This window comes from Thermobia domestica, chromosome 11 (genome assembly GCF_964235325.1).
Source record: "Thermobia domestica chromosome 11, izTheDome1.hap1.1, whole genome shotgun sequence".
Classification (NCBI taxonomy): domain Eukaryota; kingdom Metazoa; phylum Arthropoda; class Insecta; order Zygentoma; family Lepismatidae; genus Thermobia; species Thermobia domestica.
The window spans coordinates 91,735,861-91,761,486 of NC_137464.1; the positions used below are offsets into that span (position 1 = coordinate 91,735,861).

General features: G+C 36.9%; 1 protein-coding gene across 1 annotated transcript; it reads right to left on the reverse strand.

Moving 5' to 3' along the window:
- Positions 1-4,637: 4,637 nt before the first annotated feature.
- LOC145663626 (turripeptide Ici9.1-like) lies at positions 4,638-24,532 on the reverse strand. The gene is made up of 3 exons (XM_081729727.1): positions 24,345-24,532; positions 15,378-15,589; positions 4,638-4,880 (listed from the first exon to the last, which is right to left on the reverse strand). Exons 2-3 carry the CDS (start codon positions 15,583-15,585, stop codon positions 4,843-4,845), a joined length of 246 nt encoding a protein of 81 aa, XP_081585853.1. The 5' UTR covers positions 15,586-15,589; positions 24,345-24,532; the 3' UTR covers positions 4,638-4,842.
- Between the last annotated feature and the right edge of the window lie 1,094 nt (positions 24,533-25,626).

Sequence of the window (25,626 nt, forward strand, 5' to 3'; positions counted from 1 at the left end):
GAAATGACCTGAAGTAGTAGTAGATGATGATGATTCACTAAGAGTATGTGGACGTTTAGCTCGTGGTGATTTTGACTGAGGATCCTCTGTAGAACGAGGCGAACGTAAGCGTTCAGGACTAGGTTGATGTTTACCACGGCGTTCCTTCCGTGTAACGGAAGAGCCGGAATCGATGTGAGAGCGTCCTGGAGAAGACATAGCGAGTGAACACAAAGAAGATACTACAGATACAGGTATCAGGTTAAAGACCACCCATTTGGATAGTGGTCTAGATGAGGAGATGCCCCAGTCTAAACATGTCGCAACGAGCTACCCTTGGCTTAGATAAGTCTGATAGCTGTTGCTCAGCGAATATCTTTCGAGCAAGTCCCAGGATCGAGGACAGGAATACAAAAAACAGCCGTTCTGACGTTTGGTACGTCACAGCTGATGATGTCGATATCACTATCGACTTGAAAGATGTCCGTAACGCCCTACTTTTTTTTTTGTCCGTCGTCCCGCTAAAGGGTTTTGCCCTTTCTTCGGGTAAGTGCTTTATAGAAAAGGTAGTTTGCAGTTTAATGTGGCTGGTCTAAGAGGTGCACAAGTATATAAGATTTATTTATTTATTAAATACATATACACACAGAGAGGTGATGGAAGGGTGACAATAACATCTAATGAAGTACAAGCATGATATAAGCATGATACAATAATATTGTAGAAAATAATACATTTATTACCATGTAGTGCTGAGGTAAGACGAATGCAAAACTGGAATGAATATAGTACAGGAGGCAGTATGGAGAGATGGAGATGAAGATGAAATGCAGTGCTCTTAACGCCACATCACAAGGTATTTGTTAGTACTGACGAATGCAAGTTATCTTCTGTTCCTGGGGCGATTCAGGAACTGATGAAGACAGAGGAAGCCCATGTTAATAGGTAGTTACGTTGCGTATGATGGATATATGAATGATGAAAGCTCACGTGGTTCGTAGATGTGAAATATTTCAGGATCCACTACAGCATCATCCAGTTGCAAATGATAAAGAGTCATGAAGTGCTGTAGGGGAGTATCAACGTAAGTTGGGGGTGCGTCGTGATCCCGATCGTACCGTAGGATATCAAGTAACATGGGATGCTGTTGTTCAATTCGCTTGCAAACGTACCGAGTACGAAGCTGTTCGAGATGGTGCAATAAAGGTGGAAAGTCAATCAGCTCGTAAAGTAACCGTGTCGGATGCGGTAAGCTGATGCGATGTGCGAGGCGTAGAGCATGGCGCTCTAGGATAGCCAACTTCTGGTAGAATTTTGGCGGTGCAGATGTCCAGAACGCCCTACCCTTATAAGCCACCAATATCACAAGTATTTAACAACTAACAGTGAGAATTTGTTTTGGTGATACTCCTCCCTATAAGCAAAGACGTAAAAGGATTTTGATATTTGTACCGTAAAGCAACGTAAAACGCATTATTTTTTCTGAACACATTACAAAATTATTGTTACGAGTGTGTGAATTATTTGACGACAATTACATAACTAGTAGTGCTACCATCTAGTGTGGATATTTGTACTAGGAACATGTCACATAACATTTTATTCAATTAAATCTCAGAATATGCATAAACCTCCGTAAATAAACTTTCCTTCACATTTCTCTATTAATTTATGTAGAATCCATATTTTAATAACTGTTTTCCTATTCCTTCGGATGTATTCATAATTCTTAAAACTTTTCGTTCTTAAAATTGCAAATGGCGACCTTGCTGTTTGTACTTCTAGTAATGCAGTGTTACCAGTAAACAAGTTTCGGAGGGTTAAATTTGCCTTGTGTGAAAATCGGTTGATAACAACACAGTGTTTTAAATTAAATTAACCTTCTTGAATTGGTTACCTTCTTCTAACCTATTTTATAGGTTAATAGCAACCAAACACTGGATTGTTTCTACACATTTTCTAGTAACCTTTCTTGATTGATTACCGGTGACCTCGTAAAATTAACCTTTTTTGTCTCAGAAAGGTTGTTACAAATTATTAACTGGTTCTAGCAGCTAAATTGTCCATTAACCCCCACTAGGTTACCACTTATTTTTCTCAGTGTATTCCAAATATGTGCTAAAGATGGATAATGACTGCATATAAGATGTATACAAGGAAAGAAGCAAACACAGGCGCTGGTGTCTCTTCTAAAATGGTTTTTTGACCTGGCAGAATCATACCTTAATTCAGGGTTGTAAGTAAGCGCGTTTCTTTTTCGTGAGTTTTGTCGTGTGTTAGCCCACCTCAAGAAGGTGAGAGTGAGTTAAGTGTTGCTCGAAATATACTCTAGTTTGAGTTCAAAACCACGTCCAATTTTACACTCAATTAGGTTTATAGCTATTTTCGTGTCAAATATTAATCCCTACATGTGAAGTCGCTGTTTTCTCTCCTCTAGGAAGACACGAATAAAAATCTATTTACAATAACAATAACAAGTGATGTACGCTTTTAGAAACTAATAGATCGAAATGCCAAGAAATTTCCTTTTCATTCACAGTAAATCTTCCTGTCAGACATCCTTATCATAACTGGATATACAGTGAAACCCCTACTAACGGACACTTCCCGTAACGGACATACTTTGTAATCCCCAAACACTGTAATAAAAAAAACATTGATAAACCTCTCTATGAGTAAAGCGGACACTCTAGTACGGACAAGGACAGTCTTTTCTGTATTTTATAAGTATTATTTACCTTCGTATTATGGACACTTTCTCTAGAAACAAAAATGAAATGAAATCTTTGAGTTTTACGTCCCACGGTTATGCCGGTTAGGCTAAAGGAGACGGTGATGATGAGTAATGAATGAAATGGTGGAATGAAGGAAAGTGGGAGGAAACGGGAGAACCCCGAGAAAACCCACACACACGGTGTTTGTCCACCACAAAGTTCACTTGGCGGGGGCTGGGATCGAACCCGGGACCCCAAGCACCAGAGGTGAACGCTCTACCACTGAGCCACCGCGGCCCTCTCTCTAGAAACAAGTTGAAAAGTACAATTAAAGTACATTTTCAGTAATAGATACATGTATTACCAAGGAAGCATGGTGATAACATTTGCCTCTTCAACTGGCTGCTCAGCAACTCAGGATGAGGCGCCTCTGTTTAACAACACCCTCATGTCCTTTGCTTGCGTTCCACTCTCACCCAACCTGTTTTAGAAACAAAAATGATTGACTTTGCCCACCGTTTAGGGAGCCATAGACGTACAGACTTGCATGACCAACTTGCATGAAAGATTTGTTTCATCATGTATGTTGGAAGAATTTATTTTTTTTCGCATACGTACCAACTTGCTGTCCAACTTACTAGAAGAATTAATCGGATTTTAGAGTTTGAGATGTGCAGAGGAAGAGGAAACGCGTGCTTTTACTTTCTGCAACTAAACTAGCGCTGTGCAATAAAAGAAATTGAAAAGAAAGCAATCTAAATGGATCAAAGATTGGCTGCAGAGCAGAGACGTTTTGTCACAAACCATACGTCATAGGAATAACTGTACAAATAAAACTGGTTGCAATACTTATGCTTTTTTTATTTACCTTTGGAGATAAATCATCACCAGGGTCTTCACCACTGCTGTGTACATCGAGGTTGTTTCTGCTCACATGTGTTTCTTCCTGATAGTTCATCGTAATACCATAACTTCATCTATAAATTTCATCAGCGGCAGAATCATTTAATTTACTTTTATCTTACTTTGTTATGCTCTCCTCTGTAGTTGAGGCAAAATGTATTCATCCTCCTTTTGGTCCTAACACCATCAAGTAAATTTGTGAGTGGCCCAAGGTACCACTATCAAAATCAAAGAGACATTAATCCTACCATCACACCATGTAATCAGGTCACGTGACGTCCCTCCGTCAATCAGACGCAATAAAGATGAAAAACTGTTCGTACTGGTGACGTAGAGATATTTGTGCAGAATTTAAATATAGACTCATAATTTGCACTATTATTGTCATTCCACTTTATTATTCGATGCCAAAGTCTGTCTTTCGGGTATGGGTATAGCTGCTAGTAGAATTTACCACGTCTGAAATGATAATCAAATTGAGATTATACTATCCCCACTGATTGTCCTTTAAAAGTTAAAGGTTGAATGTACTGTAGCTGCAGATAAACGTACGAGCATATGTTTATGAATTATGTCGGTCCTTCCTTGTTTGGTCGGCAAGCGCATTGCTAGCAAATTCCGTGTTTGAATCAAAACAGATCAAATTTTCAGGGTTTCGTTAATTTTGCCACAAATGAATTTTGCCAGAAAATTCGCACTAGTGTATATATTTCGAAAGAATATTGGAATTATACTGAATTATGGAGAAATGCCACTCTATAACATAAGCAGTAGACTATGAAACACAGGGTTACAGTTATCAATATAATATTTTCAGCTCAGAAATACAGAATATAATAACTTAATGACGTCTTAATTTGATAATGATACATTCTAAGTTGAAAATAAGATGTCAAATACCTCTGCTACCGTATTTCAAATTTCTTAATTTTACTTCAAATCCTTCTAACATGAATATGACAGTATATTTGAAAATTAAAATTATTTGAACAGAAAAAATAATAATATTAATAATAACAAACGTTTATTTTACTTCATTATTTTATTTCTTTAAATTTAGTTTAAAATGTTGTTATTCTCTTTCGATATATTCTTTGTATCAAAATAGATCATGTAGTTAGTTTATCCGTAAAATGTATTTTCATCTTTACTGCTGGATTAAAAAAGAAAACTCATCAACACTTGATTTTGAGGAGCTAAATAAGCAATTTCTTATCAGGCTGAATCACTGAATCCATTATTATAATTAACATTTACATTTTCCTCTGTATGCTATTTCCAAGCCTGAAAAGAGAAGAGAAAAATAAAATAATATTTATGATTAGTGGAGAGATTATAAATTGGCCTTGTTCTTGTAACAGCCATCGATCGGCTTCCGATGTTCTTGAAACAACACTCACAGAAAAACAACGTAATGAATTGTTTGATTCCTATTTATATGCTCCATCAACAATGTGGCTATGAAGTTTGTCAAATGTATATACAAATGGGAACTACTTTTAGAAGATATTTTAAAGTAAACGTGGGTGATTCTCCAGTGTTGCAGGTACTGCCTGATCTTAAATAATATTGTAGGGTTTATATTACGTCAATAGGTACTATATGAAACTACACTGAGAAAAAATGTAGGTGGCGTACTTAAAAAGGTAGGTTACATGCGTAATTCCTGTAGTTTTTGGACTTAACGTACAGCAGACGTATACCTTAAAACCCATGTTTTATAATACTTCCCGCAAGTGGCGTTTTTACAATTTTGTTTCGGGGAGAGACTTTTCACTAACTTTGGTCCAGGAAATGTGAAAATTCTGCAAGATATTTAATTTACTTTAGTATAGTAAATAGGATTTATGGGAGCCCAAGCCCGGAAGCCCCCCTAAATACGCCACTGCTTTCCGTATAAGTGTTCCATCTATGCGTACTTTCCGTATGGAACAATATAGGCGGTCAGGATCCCATATACAAATGGACGTATATAACATATAGTTGAGGAATGTAACATGAGTACGAGGTGTGTTAGAAAAGTAATGAGACAAACAACAATGTTATCCCTTTGAAGTAGTTCCCTTGGGCAGCTATACACCGGCGGAATCATTGTTCCCACTCTTGGTAGAAGCGTTGGAAGTCTTCAACTGGTATGGCTTTTAACTGGTCGGTCACAGTCTTTTGATTGTTCTCCAGAGTTCCAAAATGACGTCCTTTTAGGGCATGTTTCAATTTCGGGAAAAGAGTAAAGTAACAAGGACTCAAATGAGGTGAATAGGGTTATTGAGGAACAACAGTAATGCGTTTTGAGGTCAAAAATTCACTCAACGCACACATTTTTTCGATTGTCCTTCTGTTCAATTTGAGGTTTTTCGGCACCATTTTGGCAAAAATCTTTCCCATGTTCAAATTGTCTGTCAAAATTTGATGTACGGTGAAAGTGTTTAAATTTAACTGTTCACTCATCATCCTTATTGTTAAACGACGATCTGATCTCACAAGAGCCCTCACACGTTCAACATTTTCGTCAGTTTTTGAAGTTGAAGGTCTCCCTGAGCGAGGTTCATCTTCAACGTGTTCTCGGCCTTGCAAAAATGATTTGTGCCAGCGAAAATCTTCTGCTCTTGATAAGCAATGTTCCTCATATGCCTGTTTCAATTTTTCAAAAGTCACACTCGCGGATTCACCAAGTTTAACACAAAACTTTATTGCACAACGTTGCTCTAAATTCCGATACTCCATTTTTGTAACACACAACGAAAACACAACTTCACTGATGGCGCTGTCAAAAATAGTGTGTTATCTGTACGGAGTTGTAACTCTTACTGAGGAAGTGGAAGGAATAAGCAAACCGATCTAGCACAAGGCCGGTAGACACAACGTTGCCAGATTGCCCGCAGTGTTGCAGGTCTCATAACTTTTCTCACACACCTTGTAGGTTATATGCATGTGATATACGGAAAACTGTTAGATGTCAAACATCCTGCAACGGCATGATGTAACATCTAACGGTAGTGCATATATAGTATATGGATAGCGTATTCTCTATACTGATTTCAGCAGTAGGTAAGAAGATTCCGTATATTTGTACACTGCTCCACAAAACTTAAGCAACCCAACAGAACATGATATAAGTGACGTGTGGGGCCCATTAACACTGGTTAGTGGCATGCACATACATAGAGACACATAGGCAAGGCGAGCACCCACTCTATCGCATAAACAGAACCGTTGCAAGCGCGGTGAACACATTATGCCATGTGGCGTACACCGCAGCCCAGTAGTGTCCGAGGCTCCAAGCATTAAGTTAGTGGTTCTTGTGTAGGGTATACACCTTGCAGTGGCTGATAGACGACATTTGAGTGACTTTGACCGCGTACGAATAATTGGGCGGTTGGAATTGGACCGATCGCAAGTGGAAGTGGCGCAGGAATTCAACGTGAACAAAAGTATTGTGTCGAGTCTGTAGAGTCGCTTCCAAACTGGAGGTGAAGTCAGTAGACGTCATGCAGGAGGTCGTCCGAAGAAGACGTCGATCGTCGATAACGATTTCTCACAATGTCGGCCAAACGTAACCGTCAAGCTTCATGCTCTCAACTGGCCAATGAATTGTTTCTGGCTACAGGACAACGAGTGAGTCTTGAAACTGTTCGTCGGCCTCTCAATAGAGCAGGACTGAATGCAAGAAGGCCTGTGCTGTGTGTACCATTGAAAGTTGAGCACAAACGTGCGCGTTACACATGGTGTCAGGAACATGTTGCATGGGGGGAACACCAGTGGGCGCGAGTCATGTTCTCCGATGAGTCGAGATTCAGCCTGTTGTTTGATTCTGGTCGGACTTTAGTGTGGAGAGAGCCAGGAACACGCTATCATCCAAACTTCATTGCTGAACGGCCGTCCTATGGCGGTGGTTCCATTATGGTGTGGGATGGAATTATGCTGGATGGGGAAATGGACCTCCATATTGTGCAACATGGCACTTTGACAGCACAACGGTACCGGGATCAAATTTTCAATATACATGTGCGCAATTTCCGCGGAGCATTTGGTCCAGAATTCCTGTTCATGGATGACAATGCCCGCCCACACCGTGTCCTCTTGTGTCCGAGTATCTGGAGAGCGAAGACATTACGCGTATTTCATGGCCCGCATATTCGCCGGACTTGAATCCCATCGAGCATGTGCGGTGTGCTCTTGGGCGGCGAATAGCCCAGCGCAGTCCACCAGCACGCACTCTCCCTGACCTGCAAACAGCTCTCCTCTAGGAGTGGCGCCATCTGCCGCAAGACTTGATCAACACTCTGATTTGCAGCATGGAGGCCAGATGTGCCTATATAGCTGTTCGTGGTAGTCACACGTCATATTGACTGCCTATGCCCTCGCACAATCCAGCTTCACCTGTTGAGCTATCGTTGTGCTGAACTTTTTGGCCACTCTGTACATCCTAACTGTATTGTTCGTCTTCACTTGTGTTGCATTGTGCATCTGGACCGTCTGCATGTTCATTATACTTGGTGCAGTGATCGTGTCGTTTTATTTTCTGCCCCTCCTTCGAGTTGCTTGAGTTTTGTGGAGCAGTGTACAAAATACCGCTGTGCGAAGAATGGATTTTCTCAGTGTAGAGGTGGAACAACTGATGCACAATAGTGATGCAAGCTGGGAAGATAATTATAATTATTGATTAGTTGTTTAATATTTGATTATTTAAAGTTTATTTTTCCTTTAATTAGAGACGAAGCACAACTATTGGAAAATATTTTGCAAAATCTCTGAAAATTTAAAACTTAAAACTGTACGATGTAGCAAGAGAAGCGATGGAATACTGGTAGTTAGTCCGAACTATTACAAGCAGATCCAATTATTTTTAGCAGTTTTTTTGTATATGATAATGACCTGCTTATAGTGATATGACCTGCTTATAGTTTTCAATATTTCTTACAGATGAGAGCTTAGTCAGATGATCAATCAATGAAAAATTGATCGAATTTTCGAATTTTTAAATTTGAAACTCGTTTCAGGAATATACGTAAGTATGTTTTTTCTTGGTAGATTACAAATGTGGTTCTGTAGAAACGCACATACAAAATTCTGTTGACTTATTTACAAAAATGAAATGGTGCGAGATTCTTAATTTAATGCTCTTTATACTAAGGGAAGGTAAAAGGAAAGTGAAAGTAAATTAGGAATAAAGAGTATTGCAGGGAAAAAAGTAGCAATCAACAGGAAAACATTAATTAAAAACAAGAGCACGATGGAATTAGCCATAAGCTTTCCATGAGTTGAAACTCGGGATTGTTGATACTATTATCATTGGTTCACCTTCAACCTATGTTTGGTAGTTTTATTCCCTCGAATAATAGTCAGAACGATATTGAATACCCCACAAAACTTCTTGAAGCCTCCAATTTCTGCTTCTTATGGTCAGTTGTGTAATTTGCAAAGGGTAGGAGGGGAGAGATTACTCTCATGACTTTGAGAATTATAAAGTGTGTCCAAATGCGACCTGCCTGGTATCGCCGGTTAAAAGGGCGATAATCATATTACGTTGAAAACTCAAATATTCAAAATTAACAAAAGTTCCAACACTGACAAGGAGAAATGTCCAACGCTGGAAAAAAGAAGTTAAAGAAAAGGGTTTGGGTACAAAACCTCGCGGCGACAACCTCGCGGACCAAAACCTCGCCTGGCCAAAACCTCGCCTCCCAAAACCTCGCGGCCCAAAATCTCGCCGGGCCGAAACCTCGCCTGGCCAAAACCTAGCCGCCCAAAACCTCGCGGGACAAAATCTCGCTTGGCCAGAACCTCGCCTGACCAAAACCTATCGCCCAAAACCTCGCCACCCAAAACCTCGCGGGCCAAAATCTCGCCGAACCAAAAACCTCGCCTTGCCAAAACCTCGCGCCCCAAAATATCGCCATACCCAAAATCTCGCCTGATCGAAGCCTCGTTTTAATGATCTCACGACACAGAATTTCGCCTGGTCTACATTAAGCGAGAAGTAGTATCGCCTAGGAAGAAATGTCGTCAGGATAAAGCCTGTTCACGACAATTTCTTCACGCGAGTCCCCAGTTATTGAAAACAACTAAAAAGAAGTGCCATATTGCGTTAATATGTAATACTATTTATTTAAATGAAAATTACTGTATATTTGAACTTTTTTTAAATCGGGGAAAAGGGGGATTAGTTCGCCCTTAGTTGGAGGCTAAATTCATCGTTTATTCCTGACTGATTTTAATCAAAGCTGTGAGAACTGTGCCAACCTTCAAATAATATATACTTAAAATTTTAACAAAAACCTAATAATATTTATGAAAGTATGAAATAATATATGAGATTTTACGACGTCCCTTGATTATGTCCTGTAGGTTAAAGGAGACGTAGGTGACCAGGATGAAGGAAAAGATCGAATGAAGAAAATGGGAGGAAACGGAAATAACCCGAGAAAGCCCACGCACATGATGTTTTGTATATTATTATTATTATTATTATTATTATTATTATTATTATTATTATTATTATTATTATTATTATTATTTGTAATGTGGAATTGCAAATTAAGAAACTCATTGAGTAAATTTTAAAGAAAAGTTCCATTCCGCAAGGTTTTGGCCAAGCGAAATTTTGGTTCGCAAGATTTTGGGCGGCGAGGTTTTGGCCCGGCGAGATTTTGTTCCGCGAGGTTTTGGCCACGCGAGATTTTGGGCGGCGAGATTCTGACCACGCGAGATTTTGGGCGGCGAGGTTTTGGCCACTCGAGGTTTTGGGCGGCGAGATTTTGGGCGCCGAGATTTTGGGCGGCGATGTTTCGGCCGCGAGATTTTGTCCGTATCCCAAAGAAAAGCGAGGGAAGAATATGGCCAAAAATTCTATTTAAAAATACTGGTAAAAATCTTATGTCATAAGAATCACCCTTCAGCATCGAGTAAAAATACTTGTTTGGATAAAACTACAAATAGTGACCTTTATATATCCAATGTTTATTAATAGAATACAAAAGAAAAAAGGTGGATGTTTGAATAATTAAGATGCGTATTGTTCCTTAAGAAAGTGCACCACGCCAACATCATGATAAATAAATAAAAAATCCAATAGTATAATAATCATCCGTTCTCATAAATAAATAATACGTGTTTAAGTACTAAGTAAAAGTTCTGTGTGTTATATATTTGCGTTTATAGCGCAAAAATAATTATGTATATGTTTAGTTTTACTTATGTTAGTAATCATCGACTTATAGCGTTGTATGGATGACAATTAATATACAAATGAAAGTCTTAATATGTAAAAATCACCCATCAAAAAGAGGTAGGCTTTGTGTTGTTGTTTGGCAGTCTGTGTAATACTATAATCAACAAATATATAATTCTAAATCCCACAAAACCTTATAAAGCCTGTATTAAGTGTGATGGTTGTACCAGTTAATAAATAACATAAAGATTATCGCGTCATACTCTATTCTTCGTACTTGATGTATAATAAGGTATCCAGTTGAAAACTTTGCCTTTATTTTCTTCAATTGGAGTTCCAGTAAACGCGTAATGACCTACTGCTAATCAAAACAAAATAATTAATAATGTAAGTCATAAGGTAAGTAACTAATCATAATAGGTTACACATACCGTCCCATAAATGGTTGGTCACATATATTAATAAAGATTATGAGATTCAGAGTTAATAATCTATGAAGAAGGTGAAATTGTTTAGCTTAGGTGGATACCTAGTACGGAAGTATAACTGAGAGAATAGTGAAAGAGAAATAAATATTCTATAGGCAATAGTAAGTGTGAATAGTTGAGTGTGGCATAAAAGCATCGTCGAATATTTACACTCGAAGAGAAAAACCTTGTTTTAAACGAAAAAGTAAGGATCTGTACCCAAAATTTTGTTGAGCGGCGAAACAATATACGCTTATAAAATGAATTCGGACAGTGATTACGTGGACATTGAAATTCCCAATCGGGATATCTTAAAGGAATTCGTCTTGCAGATGACGAAGGATTTAAAGCAAGGGTTGATAGATATCCTATCAGAAAAAAATGGACGTACAGGAGAGGAACCTCACAGAAAATATAAACACACAGATGGATAACTTAGTAGTAAAAATTGATACACAGGAGAGAAACCTCACAGAAAATATAAATGAGCAGAAAAAAGAAATGAATGTTCAGGTAAATATCTTGGTGGAAAAGATAAACCAACAAGAAAAGGAGATGATAGAACAGGTAAAAAGTATTAGAGAGAGACTTGCTGAACAAGTGGGTGATATAAAAGGTGAAGTGACAACACAAATTCAAGAGGTAAAAGCACACGTTCAGAGTATAGAAAGTAAGTTAGTGAAAAGGATAAGTAATACAAACGAACAAGTATGTCAGATAAACCAGCATGTATCCCAACGTATTGAAATTACAAGTAAACATGTAGACGACATTAACACAAGTCTAACAACGTAACTTGAAGAATTAAAAGTGAATACAGATAAGGAGGTTGAACAGATAAGGGAAGTTGTAAATAATAGCATGGCAGCTATGCAACAAAAATTAACTCAAGTTGAAGCAGATTATGAAGTGGTATCACGGAAAGTATATAAAAACACAAAAATTATAGATGACCTTGTACCTTTTCGACATAATGTAAACCTTAGTAACCATAGCAATCATAATAGGCCAAACTATGGTAAAGGGAACAGTGCAAATCATGTTGTAATTCAAAAGAACACTTCAGTGATTGTAGGGTAGACGGAGGTAGCAGCGACAGTGTAAATATAGTTTCCGACTCTGATCAACAAGTAACGCGTTTAAAGAAGTCTCGTTGTGAAACCAGACATTCACAAAGTAGTGATGCAGAGGAAGAACGGCGGAAAGATCATCAGAAAAGAATAAAAGGAAAAATATATATGACACGCATTTGTACTTAGATCCAAGAAGGGAGACAAGGACCGACGAAATGTGTTATAGAGCACCAAGTGATGCAGACATCATACCGGTACTGGATGAGAAAAGTAATCGTAGGAAGGGAAGCCGATTAGCAATTAACTAAAATAAAGCATTTTACGAAATTCAATGAACCCTTAGTGTCAACATTCTTAGCGAGAGTTGAGGAAGAAGCTGCTATTATAAATTTGTCCCACCAACAGTTACTTCGAATAATGCCTCTATTATTTGATGACCCGGCCAGGAGCTTATTCAAATTGCAAAGGAAACCTTTCTAATCATATCAGGAGTTAGTGAATGCATTAATATAAACGTTTCAATCGTCCCATGTGGTGGCAAGTAAATTGACTGCATGTAGAAACCAGCACTTTGACCCTCGCAAATACCCTACTGTTAAGGAATTTGCTATACATAAATTCCAGCAATTGCAAGAATTATGCCCGAATACACCTGAACCTCACATTTCGTCGGACATCATGACAACATTACCTTGGAAATACAGGGAAGTATTAGTCTTATCACCGGTATATTGCTTCCCAGATTTCTTAGCTAAGATTGAACGACTCGAGTCTCTAAGGAGTAGTGAAGGAATTAAGTGATTCGATAAAATTGACAAAAAGTATCAGACAACATAAAACAATAAGGTAAATCGAGTGACCTTACGGCAAGACGCAAGGCCATAAGAATCAGCCGATGGATCAAGACAGCAACAAGAACAATCTCCGTGGAATGGTAGAAAGATAAAATAAAAATGGAAATGGGAAAGCGCAACTCGAAGCCAATCATCTGATCAAGAAGTTGCACAAAGGAACCCATCAGGGAGACACTTAACTCAACCGTGTGATGTAAACACAAATAAATCCCCTGCAATGACACAACATTTCAAACATCCAGCAGTGACGAATACACGAGGTAATGACCAGGCTTGGTCAGAACCTAAGCGTCGATCGGAAAACCATTAAAACGCATCGATAGTGGTCCGTATCGAGAGCGTGCGGAAAAAGATAGGACCGTAGTAAAACGTACCTGATTTGTTCTGCCCACCTCGAACAGGAAGAAACAAAGGATCGCAGTGATGTGGAAGACGAAGAAAAAATCAAGATGTTATAGACAAGTCAAATACTCATTCAATAAGTAAAATTAACATTTGCATAAATGGAGTTCAGTACCTATGCCTATTGGACAGCGGCAGTAAAGTGTCTTATGTCTTGGGATACATGAAGGCGCGCTAGTTACGATGTTACTCACCCTCGATTATTACGTGCCAGTGACGTGCCATTCTTCGCCTTTGCAAGGAAGGTGAAGCAAGTGTTTATTCCAAATTAAGATAATGGTCTCGGTAGCTGGTACCAAAATTAACGTTAGGGTATTTGTCGTACGGTCGCTAAATGTAGAGGCTTTGTTGGGTATTGACGCATTAGAGAAATTAGGCGCTTTTTAGACTTTAATGATCACACTGTTAAAATTCCAAGACAGGATGTACGTAAAATTGCTCGTATGCTTCCCCTTATTCCAAAAGAACAAGATCCTGAAGGAGGTATGGAGGCTTCTTACTTGGTACAATGCTTAAGGGCAGACAATAAAATCAATTTAACAAATCATGTTAATAAAATAGAAAAATATGTAAATGTGTAAAGTCTGCTGACTCCCTAAATCGGACACAGAAAAAAACGTTAAGAGGATTGCTGGAGAAGATCAGTAAAATTTTCCAAGATTATTTCAAGCACTTAAACCAGCCTAAAAGCTTGCTCTGTGATAATGCTCCAGTGTTCCACAGTCACATCTTTACGAAATGGGCGGAGGAATTAGACTACACTATATTCCTATACAGGTTCATTCATGGACTCCAGAAGGGAGGGTATGGCCTGTCTCTAACAAGCAAATGAATAATTTGTAATAAGTTTCCGGACATAAGCAAATATTTTTCTGAATTTAATGCTGCAGTAGTTTATTTATTGTTTACGTTTACAACTTCTGTTATAAAAATAGATATTCTGAATTCTGAAGTTGATGTAATAGGCTTCTAATGCATCAGACTTCACATTGGAATATTGAACTAAACTACTTAACAGTACTTTCACTTGCAAATTGTGTTCATTTCAAAAAGTGGCGTTATAACGAATGAGATAAAATTTTATGTGTGGCCAATAATATCCAGGGAGTATTTGCACACTCCGAACAGCCCTAACACTCCCCCAAATTTTCTTACACACACTCCTGGGCGTAAAAATATAGTTTTCTTTGAGTTTGTGTAAAAATGTATATCATTATTCTGGGAGATAGCAAATGTGTTGGTGTTTGCTAATATAGACCACATGTAGGATACTGCAACCATGTTGCGTTTCTTTTAAATTCGAATCCGGTACTAGATACACAAAATTCGTTAGCGTTACCATTCACCAATAACGTTCTGAAGTTAATGTAATGGACTTCTAATGCATCAGACTTCACATTGGAATATAGAACTAAACTACTTAACAGTACTTTCACTTGAAAATGATATTCATTTCAAAAACTGCCGTTATAACGAATCAGATGAAATGTTATGTGTGGTCAATAATATGCCTTTACGGCCTCTTTTCTTGTGATATATTTTGTATATATAAAAAGAAGCCAGTTGAAATATACTTTCACGATGGAAATAATGAATATTCGCTTTAACAAAATATTTGGCCAATCAATAATGAAATATTTCGTTACAAAGGACTTGATTGAATCTTGCCAATAACTGTACGCTTGATACAGTCTCAGTTCAAATTACCCTTATATCTTATATTTAATTAGTAAGTGAAGTGGGAACTTAAGTATAATAGAAGTAAAACATTCAGATGTGGTTGAGAATTACTTCAAAATTAGTCGTTTACTTACTGTCGTGACCATGTTTTCTTTCGCAGTTTAGAAGACAATCGTTGGAGTAAGTTTTACCATCAGTTCCACATACAGGACTCAGAAGAAATGCACACCGGCAGGTCGCTCGGCCTCCGGGTCTTCTTTCGGATCTTTCCCTTAATTTTGCAGAGGATGTGGTGACCACCTCAAGGGTCAAGAAAAGTAAAGCAAATACAGATGATCTCATCTTTCTGAAAAGGGAAAGATTGAAACATTTTAGTGTACAATGAAATGTCTTTAATTCAATTAACGATTTTGTTCTGACCTTTTCCCTCTGACGTAAGGAAAGGATGCATACTTAAAAGTCAAAAATAGAACTTATCTTTCAAAGTAAGAATTTACTTAATATGGAGCAATTGTTGTTATGTATTGTTCAAAAAAAAAAAGATTTTTCATATTTTTGAGATTCCCAGAAGAGATCAGTTTTCTGTATGCAAGGTCGTAGTACATGGAAGTTAACTGATGGAAAATAACATTATTATTAAAAACTCAATAAAGAAAGTATCTCGTTACAGGACATGTTAATAGGAGTAAATAAAAAAAATAGTTAAATTATGGTAAGTATCAATCGAGTTCTAAATAGCGGTCAAACAAATCAAAACTTATGTTATAATTTGGGTAAATACCCAGTGGGTATTTTATGAAAACTTATGAAGTTGTTTGAATTGTTGGTCATTCGTGTGGTTTCTTCTATATTTTACTTACACAATAGTTTCAAATATTTCACGATGATCATTTTACACTAAAACACATATATATCCAATATAAGAACTACTTTCAAGTTAGTAAAATAGAAGTTATCTTAATATAATATCATTGGTTTATCTTGCCACTTTCACCGTTTGCTTAGGCCTGATCTGAAATTGTAAGATTACTGGGAAGTGTAATTGATGTTAAAATATAAATCATAGCAATCACTGACAAGTACTATTCCCACAAAAGAGAAGAGGTTCCAATTTCGTAAAAGTAGTCTGCGAAAACAAAATGAGGAAGTCTTTTACACTGTTTTATTTCTCTTTCTTTCCTTGTGTGTATATTTATCAGTAAAGCTATGCTTCAATTGCTCGCTGTGAGTGAAAAATCATCATTACCTTCGCAAGTCAAGAAAAGACTTGTTGATGACGACTTCTGGATCCGTATGAAAGTAAATAAATAAAGTAAATATTTCGCAATCCATACTGGAATTTATTAATTGCTTTCAGTGAAATAAGTTCCAGGTAGACACTGTTCGTTCACAATTAGAGAACTTGTAATGAGTAGATTGTAATTTGAAAAGAAAAGTTAACTACTAGTATAGCTGTTCAGACCAGTAGCGCTAAGTGTGGCAATTATAAGAACTAGTTAGCTTTCTGTATGAAAAGGGGAATGGGGAGCTTCACTTTAACTCTATTTATCTGCCCGGCAATATCTATTTCTTATATCGAGTGAGGAAAATTGTGCATGGTGCTGTACAAAATCAATCGCATTGTATATTATATATTGATAGTTTTGTAAAGTTAGTGAGATATAATCTATTTCGGTTATCTTGTTATAGAACCAAAATTATTGGAAGTATGTTAGTAGTAGTCGAATGTGGTATGTGGAAATTCATCATTAACTTGGTAAGCTGATTTTATGTATTTGTTCTATGACTTTGATATTCATATTTCCGGTTGAGTTTAATTTTCGATTGTTTGTAATATAAATATATGAATATATATAATATATATTTTCTGGAGATATATTTGATGATAATATGAGTTTAGAAAGAATTTACGGGAATATTGTCATTTTCCTAATTTGCTGGTTCAAATAATTAATCGAATTGAGTTCTATTACTTAAGATTGCACGTATTAGTGCTTTGTTGCAAGTAATTATTTTTTAGTTAATTTTTCAATTAGAATCGAACAATATTAAAATTAATTAATATGTATGAAATCAATCTTCATAAACGGTATTAAATTTGGGGGTGTGCTTTGTAGTTACGCCCTGTCGGATAACGACTGGTTGGGCATAATTTTTTTTATTTAAATATCTTAAGACGCGTTACACATAGATAACTAGAGTTAAAGTGAATCTGCCCATCCCTCTTTTCATACAGAAAGCTAACTAGTTCTTATAATTGCCACACTTGGCGCTACTGGTCTGAACAGCTATACTAGTAGTTGACTTTTCAAATTACAATCTACTCATTACAAACTTTAATCTAATTCGGACAAAACAGGCCTATCATCAAAAATTACGAAAACAGAAGAGTAAATAATAATGGAAAAAATTAGACAAAGAAGCGAAATCGTATAGGATTACAATCATCTGCTCATCAAACCAATTTTACGGCTGCAAACTGAACCCTCAACCCTGAACTTAGCCCCTTGCTAATTATATTTAATTGCTCTCGTGTCTTGTCTTGTCTTATTGACCTCACTAAGCCATTAATACATGTTTGCCGAGAATAAATTCAATTCCTTTTAATTACCTGCCTCTTCTGAGGGTGTCACCACTGCCTTGGATTGACGTCGCGTGTGATCCTTCTTCATGTTTATCGTTTAAAATGCCTTATGTCTGCTCAAGCCTACTAATGATGTCGGCAGGGTGCTTAGAGGCTGGTAAATATTGTATATCAAAGTTGTAGTTTGCAAAAAGAAAAAATAGTTTATACCAAGTATATTCCCAACTTTATCTGACTGTGTACGTAATGTCGCTAGACATTTGACGTCTACGTAAAGATTAAATTTTCTATTGAGAAGGATATATCTAAATTTATGTAATGTATGTATGAGAGCACATAGTTCCTTTTGCCAAATACTGACTTTTTGCTCAGACTTCTTAAATGTGCGAGTACAGTATGCGACAACTTTTTCTATGCCTGTTTTTGGATTATAACAATCTAGTATTCCACTTGCTTGTATTTTGCTGCTATCGCTATAAACTCTGATTTCTAAAGAATCATCGAAGTGAGAGAGAGAGGGAGCTTGAAGTATGTCGTTCTTTAGTTATTCAAAAGAATGTCGTGTACCTCAATGCACTTAAATTTTGAGTCAGGAGGTGCCAATTGTTGAAATGGTTCTAATTTTATTGTAAAATCTTTAATTTGCGCCCTTAAGTAAGAACAAAGGTCAATGAAACTTTTTAGAACTCGTTTTATAGTGCTCTTTTTAAAGTCTCTTATTTTCTTTGCTATTTTAGGCGATATCTTAATTTAATTCTCACTGGCAAGGCAACCTAAGATGTTTAACTCCTGGTAGCACAAATGCTTCTTAGGAGAAGCACGGAACTTCTGAGCTTCTTAAATAAAATTTCTAAATCTACTAATTTCTGTTGAAAGTCGTAGCACTTAATGACTATATCATCCGCAAATGAAGTTCTTTTATCGGGCAGTCCATTTAAATCATTCTTGATGTTAAGCTCAAAGTCTGGCTACTTGTTTTGTGGCCCATTACACACCTTAAAAAGCGTACGATTTGCTCAAATGGTTGATCCCGAAGGTTTTGTACCTAGGTATTTATGGGTTTTGCTATTAAGTAATATTTGGTGATAGCTGGCAGAGAGGTCCAATGTGGAAATATATTTTTTGCCTTTTAGAGAATTTAAAATGTATTCATTTAACTGAAAAGGTACAGGCAAGTATTTAGTATAAGTATTATTTTTTTTGTAAATTAAGGACAATACGGAAGTAGTCCATCCCAGCTTTCCTAAAAACCGAAAGTGGAGAGCTAGAACTTATCATCCGTATTTCTAATGATCTTAGCATTAATATGTTCCTGGATTTGCTTATCCACTTGGTCTAGTATATGAAGAGGTATGGGAGGTGATAGATCGTGGAATATGGCAGACTTTGAAATCCTTATTTTTGAGCGTAAGCTCTAAAATATTCTATGTCATCGGGAGTATATGTGAAGAAGTCTCTATATTTTAAAAAGTCGTAAATCGTTTGTTTTTGAAATTTATTCAAGTTACGATTTATGTCAAAGAAGTCTTTCTTCAAAAAATTCTCTGTATACTCTAAACGTTCATTAAGTTCTTCTTGAGCTATGTATTGTTGAGAAATTTCTAAAGAAATTGGTGTTTCCACAGCATGAAAAGAAAATTCTTACCTTCTACAAGAATCGCTACTAGTGTGCACTTTTTTAAAGTAATGCTATAGCTGTTCGGATCAGTGATTAAAATTGTCACTTTATCAACGTCAATTTCCTAAGCGATAGCATGTAATCTGTATTCAAGAAGTAGCGACACGTAAAAAAATTCTGTATCATCTCTTTTTGTCATAGCAGGAATAACGTGTGTGAGCACGAAGGAATGGTTATGTTTTAGCCTGGAAAAAACATTCTTGCTCAGGTTGCGTTATGACGTGCTCCATAAAGTGTGTTAACGCATCTTCCTTGTTCTTAGCTGGAAGCGTCGCCTTGCTTGGATATTTAAAAAAGATGTTTTTTTTACTTAAATCTATGGTAGCATAAGTACGCTGGAGAAAATATATCCCGAAAATAATTGGCATTGTTGTTCTATGTACTATTCAAAAATAGTCACTAAATATTGTTTGTCCTATCCTGAGTGTGATTAGCTCTATATGCTTTAAATGAATATTTTTCCAGATACTCCTTTTACTATAGTCTGAAATAGAATTTGCTCTGTTCCAGGGGCAATTGTCCAAAAGGCCATAACGAGACTGAGCTTCCTGTGTCAACTATCGCTGGTTGTGGTTCTATATTTGGTATTGATTAATAAAATTGACTTGTTAGTTTCGTCCTCCAAATTAATGTTTTCACACCTATCCGCCAGATTTGTCGATTGGTGTTGTAATGCAGGAATTTTCTTAATTTATGTTGTGTGAATTATAATTAATAGCTTCTATGTTATCTTCATTGAAATTTGGAGGCTTTTGACTATTGGTCCCCCTTCTCTTGAGGCGGACCTACGCGTTTTTTGACGCCTATAACAGATAGAAGCTCCGTGTCCACGCTTTTGACACTGCGAATACTAACATTTGGTCTTCCACAGGTGTAATCTGCTGGTTATTCTGCGAATCTGCGGTTTTATTTCCTTTGTTGTCATTTTGATAATGAGTGTTCTTTTTTCTGAACCCTTGTCCTCTATTTTTCGATTCAGCAATTACTAATGAGAGCTGCGCCACATTATTGGCCAAAGTGGAAAAATCAGATTGTAGTGTCTGCGACGTGTGTAGTGTCTGCGATAGTTCAACATGATTCCGCTTACGTAAAAGATTGTTTGCGGACTTTGGTGCATTTAACTTAGTTTGCAGGGCTTCAACTGTCTCAAATCTTTCAAGTGCTATTTTATTAATAATATCCCGCTGGAGTTCTAATAACCTGCTGGATGGTTAACTTTCTACTCCTCCGACGCATCCGGTATCAATTGCCTAATAGCTCCTAGTTTACACAGGAAATAGGAATCAATAGGTTCTTTGGGCCTCTGCTGCACTTAAAATAATTCTTGTTCTGCGTTATATGATGGTACGTTATACCTACTTAACGCTATTAGTTTGGATTTCAGATTTTCGTATGTTAACGTCCCGAATTGATTTTGATTTTTGAGCTGTAAAACTAAATCTAATGCAGTGTCTTGCAAATATATAGGCAGTACTTCATTTTGGTTCGCTGATGACCACGACTGGATAGTAGCCATATGATCGTAAATCACAAAATTCTGTCTGGGTCTTCATGTACGTGGCCGGAGTATTTAGTGACACGAGGCATACTACATTACATACTTGATGCAGCCTCTGTCATGTTGTTGGAAACTTCAGTATTAGGGTCCCCTGATCTACACGTCTACCTACCAGACCTTGTTTCCTACATTAAAAAATCGCGCTACAAGAAAAGGAAAAAATGGAAATTAGAAAAATTTCGATACGGACCTAATGGTTTTCGGGCCTGAATCAAAGTTAGAACTCTGTTAATAAAAAAAAGAGCGTTCCGTACAAAACTCCAAGCCTTGCACCATGTAATGTTTATGTTTTAGAGACAATAATAGTCTGGGATTTTAGCCCTTCACGTAATTTATATTATAAAAATATTACCAAAATAGACTTTGTATATATGAAGTGAATATCTTAAAATCTTCCTAATAACAAGTGAGGTGAAGGAAGGAAATGTCTGATAAGGGAAATCTTTAGCTCATACCAGCCTCCAGGGCGTCTTGCAGCGACTTCAGAATACTGTATTTTTGGGTAACCTCCTTAGCTCTTGGCAGTGTTCAGAGATTCAGTTGTGGTTAGGAAACCCCTTCGTTCAAGGCAGCCTCCAGAGATTTAGGCTAGGTAGTACTCCTTCCTCCAGAGCGACCTCAGGAGCAAGTGTAGGTTAAGTGATTAGTTGTCAACTGATACTACTGTCCTCTTTGGGTTCATTTTTATAGGGCATTTGTGGATGGCTCGTTCCTCCTCGGTTCCCGTCGTGCTGGCTTCGTGTCTTGTGGTCTTATGTATATCGTCTGCTGTACTGATGCTTGTAAACAATAGCACGTGTTGCATGAATAACATGTGCTTGCACTGAAAGGTGGGGATCCTTACTATATATATTGGTAAATATCAGGAACATGAATCATTTTCATTTTGAACGTGTGGTTTCAAGCTGCTATTCAACTCAGAAATATGTTGTCATTATATTACAGTGTTAACGTTCCTCATTTTAGGATCTTGTATATAAATGATACACATGGCAGATAAATGTGAAAAGCCTTCAAAACAGAACACTATATTTTAAAAAAAAAAAAGTTTTGCTTTACTGAAATAACATGAAGTCTCCGCAGTCAGGCTCGCGCTGTCGATCTTCCATTCTAAAACTTCAACATTATTACTAATCCCACTTGACCACGGAGGCAACCTATGAGAAAATGTATTGTAGTATTGCTAACACTTGATGTTATATATAGTCATTTTCTGTTTTTTGTAGTAATTTCAACTGATGATATTGATTGATTTTGCATATTGGAACTGTGCATGAAATGTGAATAGTATACTAATAGCAGAAATACCTAGTTTTCTGTTTAAACTTGAGTTCTTTGTGTGTGTTCCTAATACCCATGTACTGTGACGAGTCATTTTCCCTCAAAATTTTCCCGGAATATTCTTCAAGAATTATTTGACCGACTAAGATTTCATGATAATAAAAGTATAATTTTCTTTCTTGCTTTATTTTTTCTTAAAAATCATGAATAATTTTTCATTACTACACTGCTTTGTTAGGGGAAGCATAAAGAAGTATAACATTTGAAGAAAAATAAGTTATTGATGAAAATGTAGAAGTTACAGTATTGCGATTTTTTGCGAATGACGTTACATGCTTTCTGTGCGCTTAGTCCATTGTTCAATTTCCGGTGAGATTATTTCCAGCGAATACAAAACAAGTAATGATTCGGATCTCATCCCATCCCTTCTAGTTCCCCCCGAAACAATACAAGATATTTGTTTTTTTTTTGTGAATAAATACGAGACGTTTCTTACCACATGCGGTGGGACACTGCAGCCCCTACTTTGATACCAGTGTTACCAACCACGATCACTTTGTCTTATACCATTAATTAAATTGCCTCTACAGTTGCACTGAAAAAAACCTTGACACGCGAGTACTGGCAATGTCACTGCGAGCTGTCAGAGACGTTCTCTTACTGGACGCACTATAGGTGTTGCCAATAAAAAAAAATGCCATCTGACAGTTCTGGATTATTCAAAATAGAACCCTACACGAAAGAACAACGTGTTCTCATTCTTGAGCAATATTTTAAAAATAATTAAGGTTTTCAGTTTCCAATTTTCGTACAAAGTATGGTGATTTAACTTGATCAACTGTGAAGAGATTAATAATTTTTAAAAAATAGGATGAATGGATCTATTTGTGATATTAAACACTGGCTTTTGAGGTTCAGAAAATTCACGAGTGATAGTTGACAAACAAAAATATCCACAACGTTTCACTATTTGATGCGAATTTTGGGCTGGAGATATCATCAAACCATTCTTCTTTATTATTGCGACTAGTCAGGCAATAACGGTTAATTATGGTTGCTATCGTGACATGATAAACCAGTTGTTAGTGCGTCAATTTCAAGATATCGATGCGGACGACGTGTGCTTTCAACAAGACAGTGTCACATGCCATACAGCCCGAGAAATAATTCAATTACTGCATGAGTTATTTTATGGTCGCGTAATTTCAAGTTTTGCTAATAGAATTGACCGCCCAGTTCATACAATTTAACACCGTAGGACATTTTTCTTAGGATGTTTTGAAGTCTAAGGTTCATGCCAACAAGCCCCTGACCACTCATTCCTTGAAGGGAGCAATTGAGCGCTCTATCAATGAAGTTCATTCACATTTGTGCAAAACAGTCATGAAATATTAAAAAGTGCGTATAGACCATGGAGGCCATTTACCAGATTTTCTATTCCATACATAACCCTATACTGTATACTTTATGAAGAAATAAAGGTAATAGTATACAACGGGTCCTCATCATCTTCTGTGCGCGTGGATTACTTACAACTGTTGCACTACGTATAAAAATGATTTTATTTGATGTAGAAGTGGTAACATAACACGCAAGAAACCCAGATCATGTTGTATTCACACTCCAACATGAAGTGTGAATACACCGTGATCTGCGTTTCTTATGTGTTCCATTACCACTTCTACATCAAATAAAATCATTTTTATACGTAGTGCAACAGTAAGAAGCATCCACGTGCACGTGACATTCGATATGTGTTTCAAATGCCCCACATATACTCATACACTATGTACAAGGGCACATTATTATTCCTCGCATACCATGTGAAAAAACATCTATAAGTACAAGGGTCATTTCAAGAATGCAATTAAAAAATAAGGGAGGGAGTACAAAGCGAAAACGCGCACAGAAAAAGGCTATATTATTTGTTAATCAAGAAATATAAGCACTGTAAAAGTTAATGCCTAGAATGACCTAGTGAGTAGTATAAAAGTACTTACCGCAGAAGTTATGACTTTTTCATAAAATGTTTAATACGCAATCGACAAAAAAAAAAACACTCCTTACTTATAATAGAATACTTTCAAGCACCAAAAAAAAGTCACGCACGTGGTTTGGCACCCACGCAGCAGCCATTTTCTCCTTCTTCTTCCTGCTAATACAAGCGTGCTCCCACGTACCTCCAGAAAACAACGCACAAGCTACGTCAATGTATGCAGAACCCAAAAAAATGGATGCACCTCCACGTAGGCGGAACATCTGGGTAGAACTACAGGACGTTATAGGGCCCGCAAGAAAATTCTCGAAAATGCAAATTACCAGTAAGTGAAAGTAAACAACAGAAAAACAAACTTCGAGTTGTGTTCAGCTCACAAAAACCTCTACACAATGACCCCAAACCTTGACGCAAACCTCTACGGAATAAACCTTCAAACCCGTTCACAAAAACCGGTGAGCAATCAGAGCAATCAGAGCAATCTAGACCTGCTACTACTACATACAACTCTCAAACAGTTGAAGAGAGTTCGCCGTGGATCAAAATAAACACGGAGTACGATCACAAAGGTGAAATACATATGTTGTTTTTTTATATTCGTATCACCACGAAAGTGAACGACACTCGCTTTGTTAACCCATTTTTAAGTTCCTAGATGTTGAATGAATAATCTGTAAAAGACTGCACTTCGTGCGTCCTCGGGAAGTGACGAGGCGTGACGTATACTATATCCGAAAAAAAAAAATATAACGTTTAATTATAAACCCATGCTTTCTATCAAAATTACTTCTAATGTGAATTTTAGGAGTTTTTGTTCATTTAAATTACGTTTATGTTTTCACTATGATACGCTAGTGCTCAAGGAAACGCAAATAAACTCAAAAAAATTTTCAAGTATGAAATATTAACCGTGTACTTGAAAAGATCTGCTGCTTGCTTGAATATACCATACCTTCTTTTACAACTTCCGCAAGTAGTACACTAACATTGATTAGGTCCTTAATTTATAATTAGAGTTAATCAGAAACCGATTCAAACAAAACTTATAGCAAAATTATGTGCAGTTTTGTGTATCACATTTCGAATTTTCAGAACCTTGAGAAACTTTTTTTTTTAATTTAATTTTTCAACTCTAAGCTAGATCTGAGTTCGTCCAAACAAAAAATTAGAAAGAAAAAACATATACCAATCTCTAGAGCGAGTTTTGTGCAGTTTTGTACACCAACAGCCTAGTTCTGTGCATCGCAGATAAGTGATATAACCAGTGTTTCTTCCAGAAGAAATGT

Excerpts from the sequence above, each read along its gene's own strand:
- LOC145663626 (XM_081729727.1), bottom strand. The coding sequence starts at position 15,585 with ATGAGATCATCTGTATTTGCTTTACTTTTCTTGACCCTTGAGGTGGTC. Across the intron at positions 4,881-15,377 it reads AAGAAAACATGGTCACGACA|GCTTGGAAATAGCATACAGA; the intron begins GTAAGTAAACGA and ends TTCTCTTTTCAG.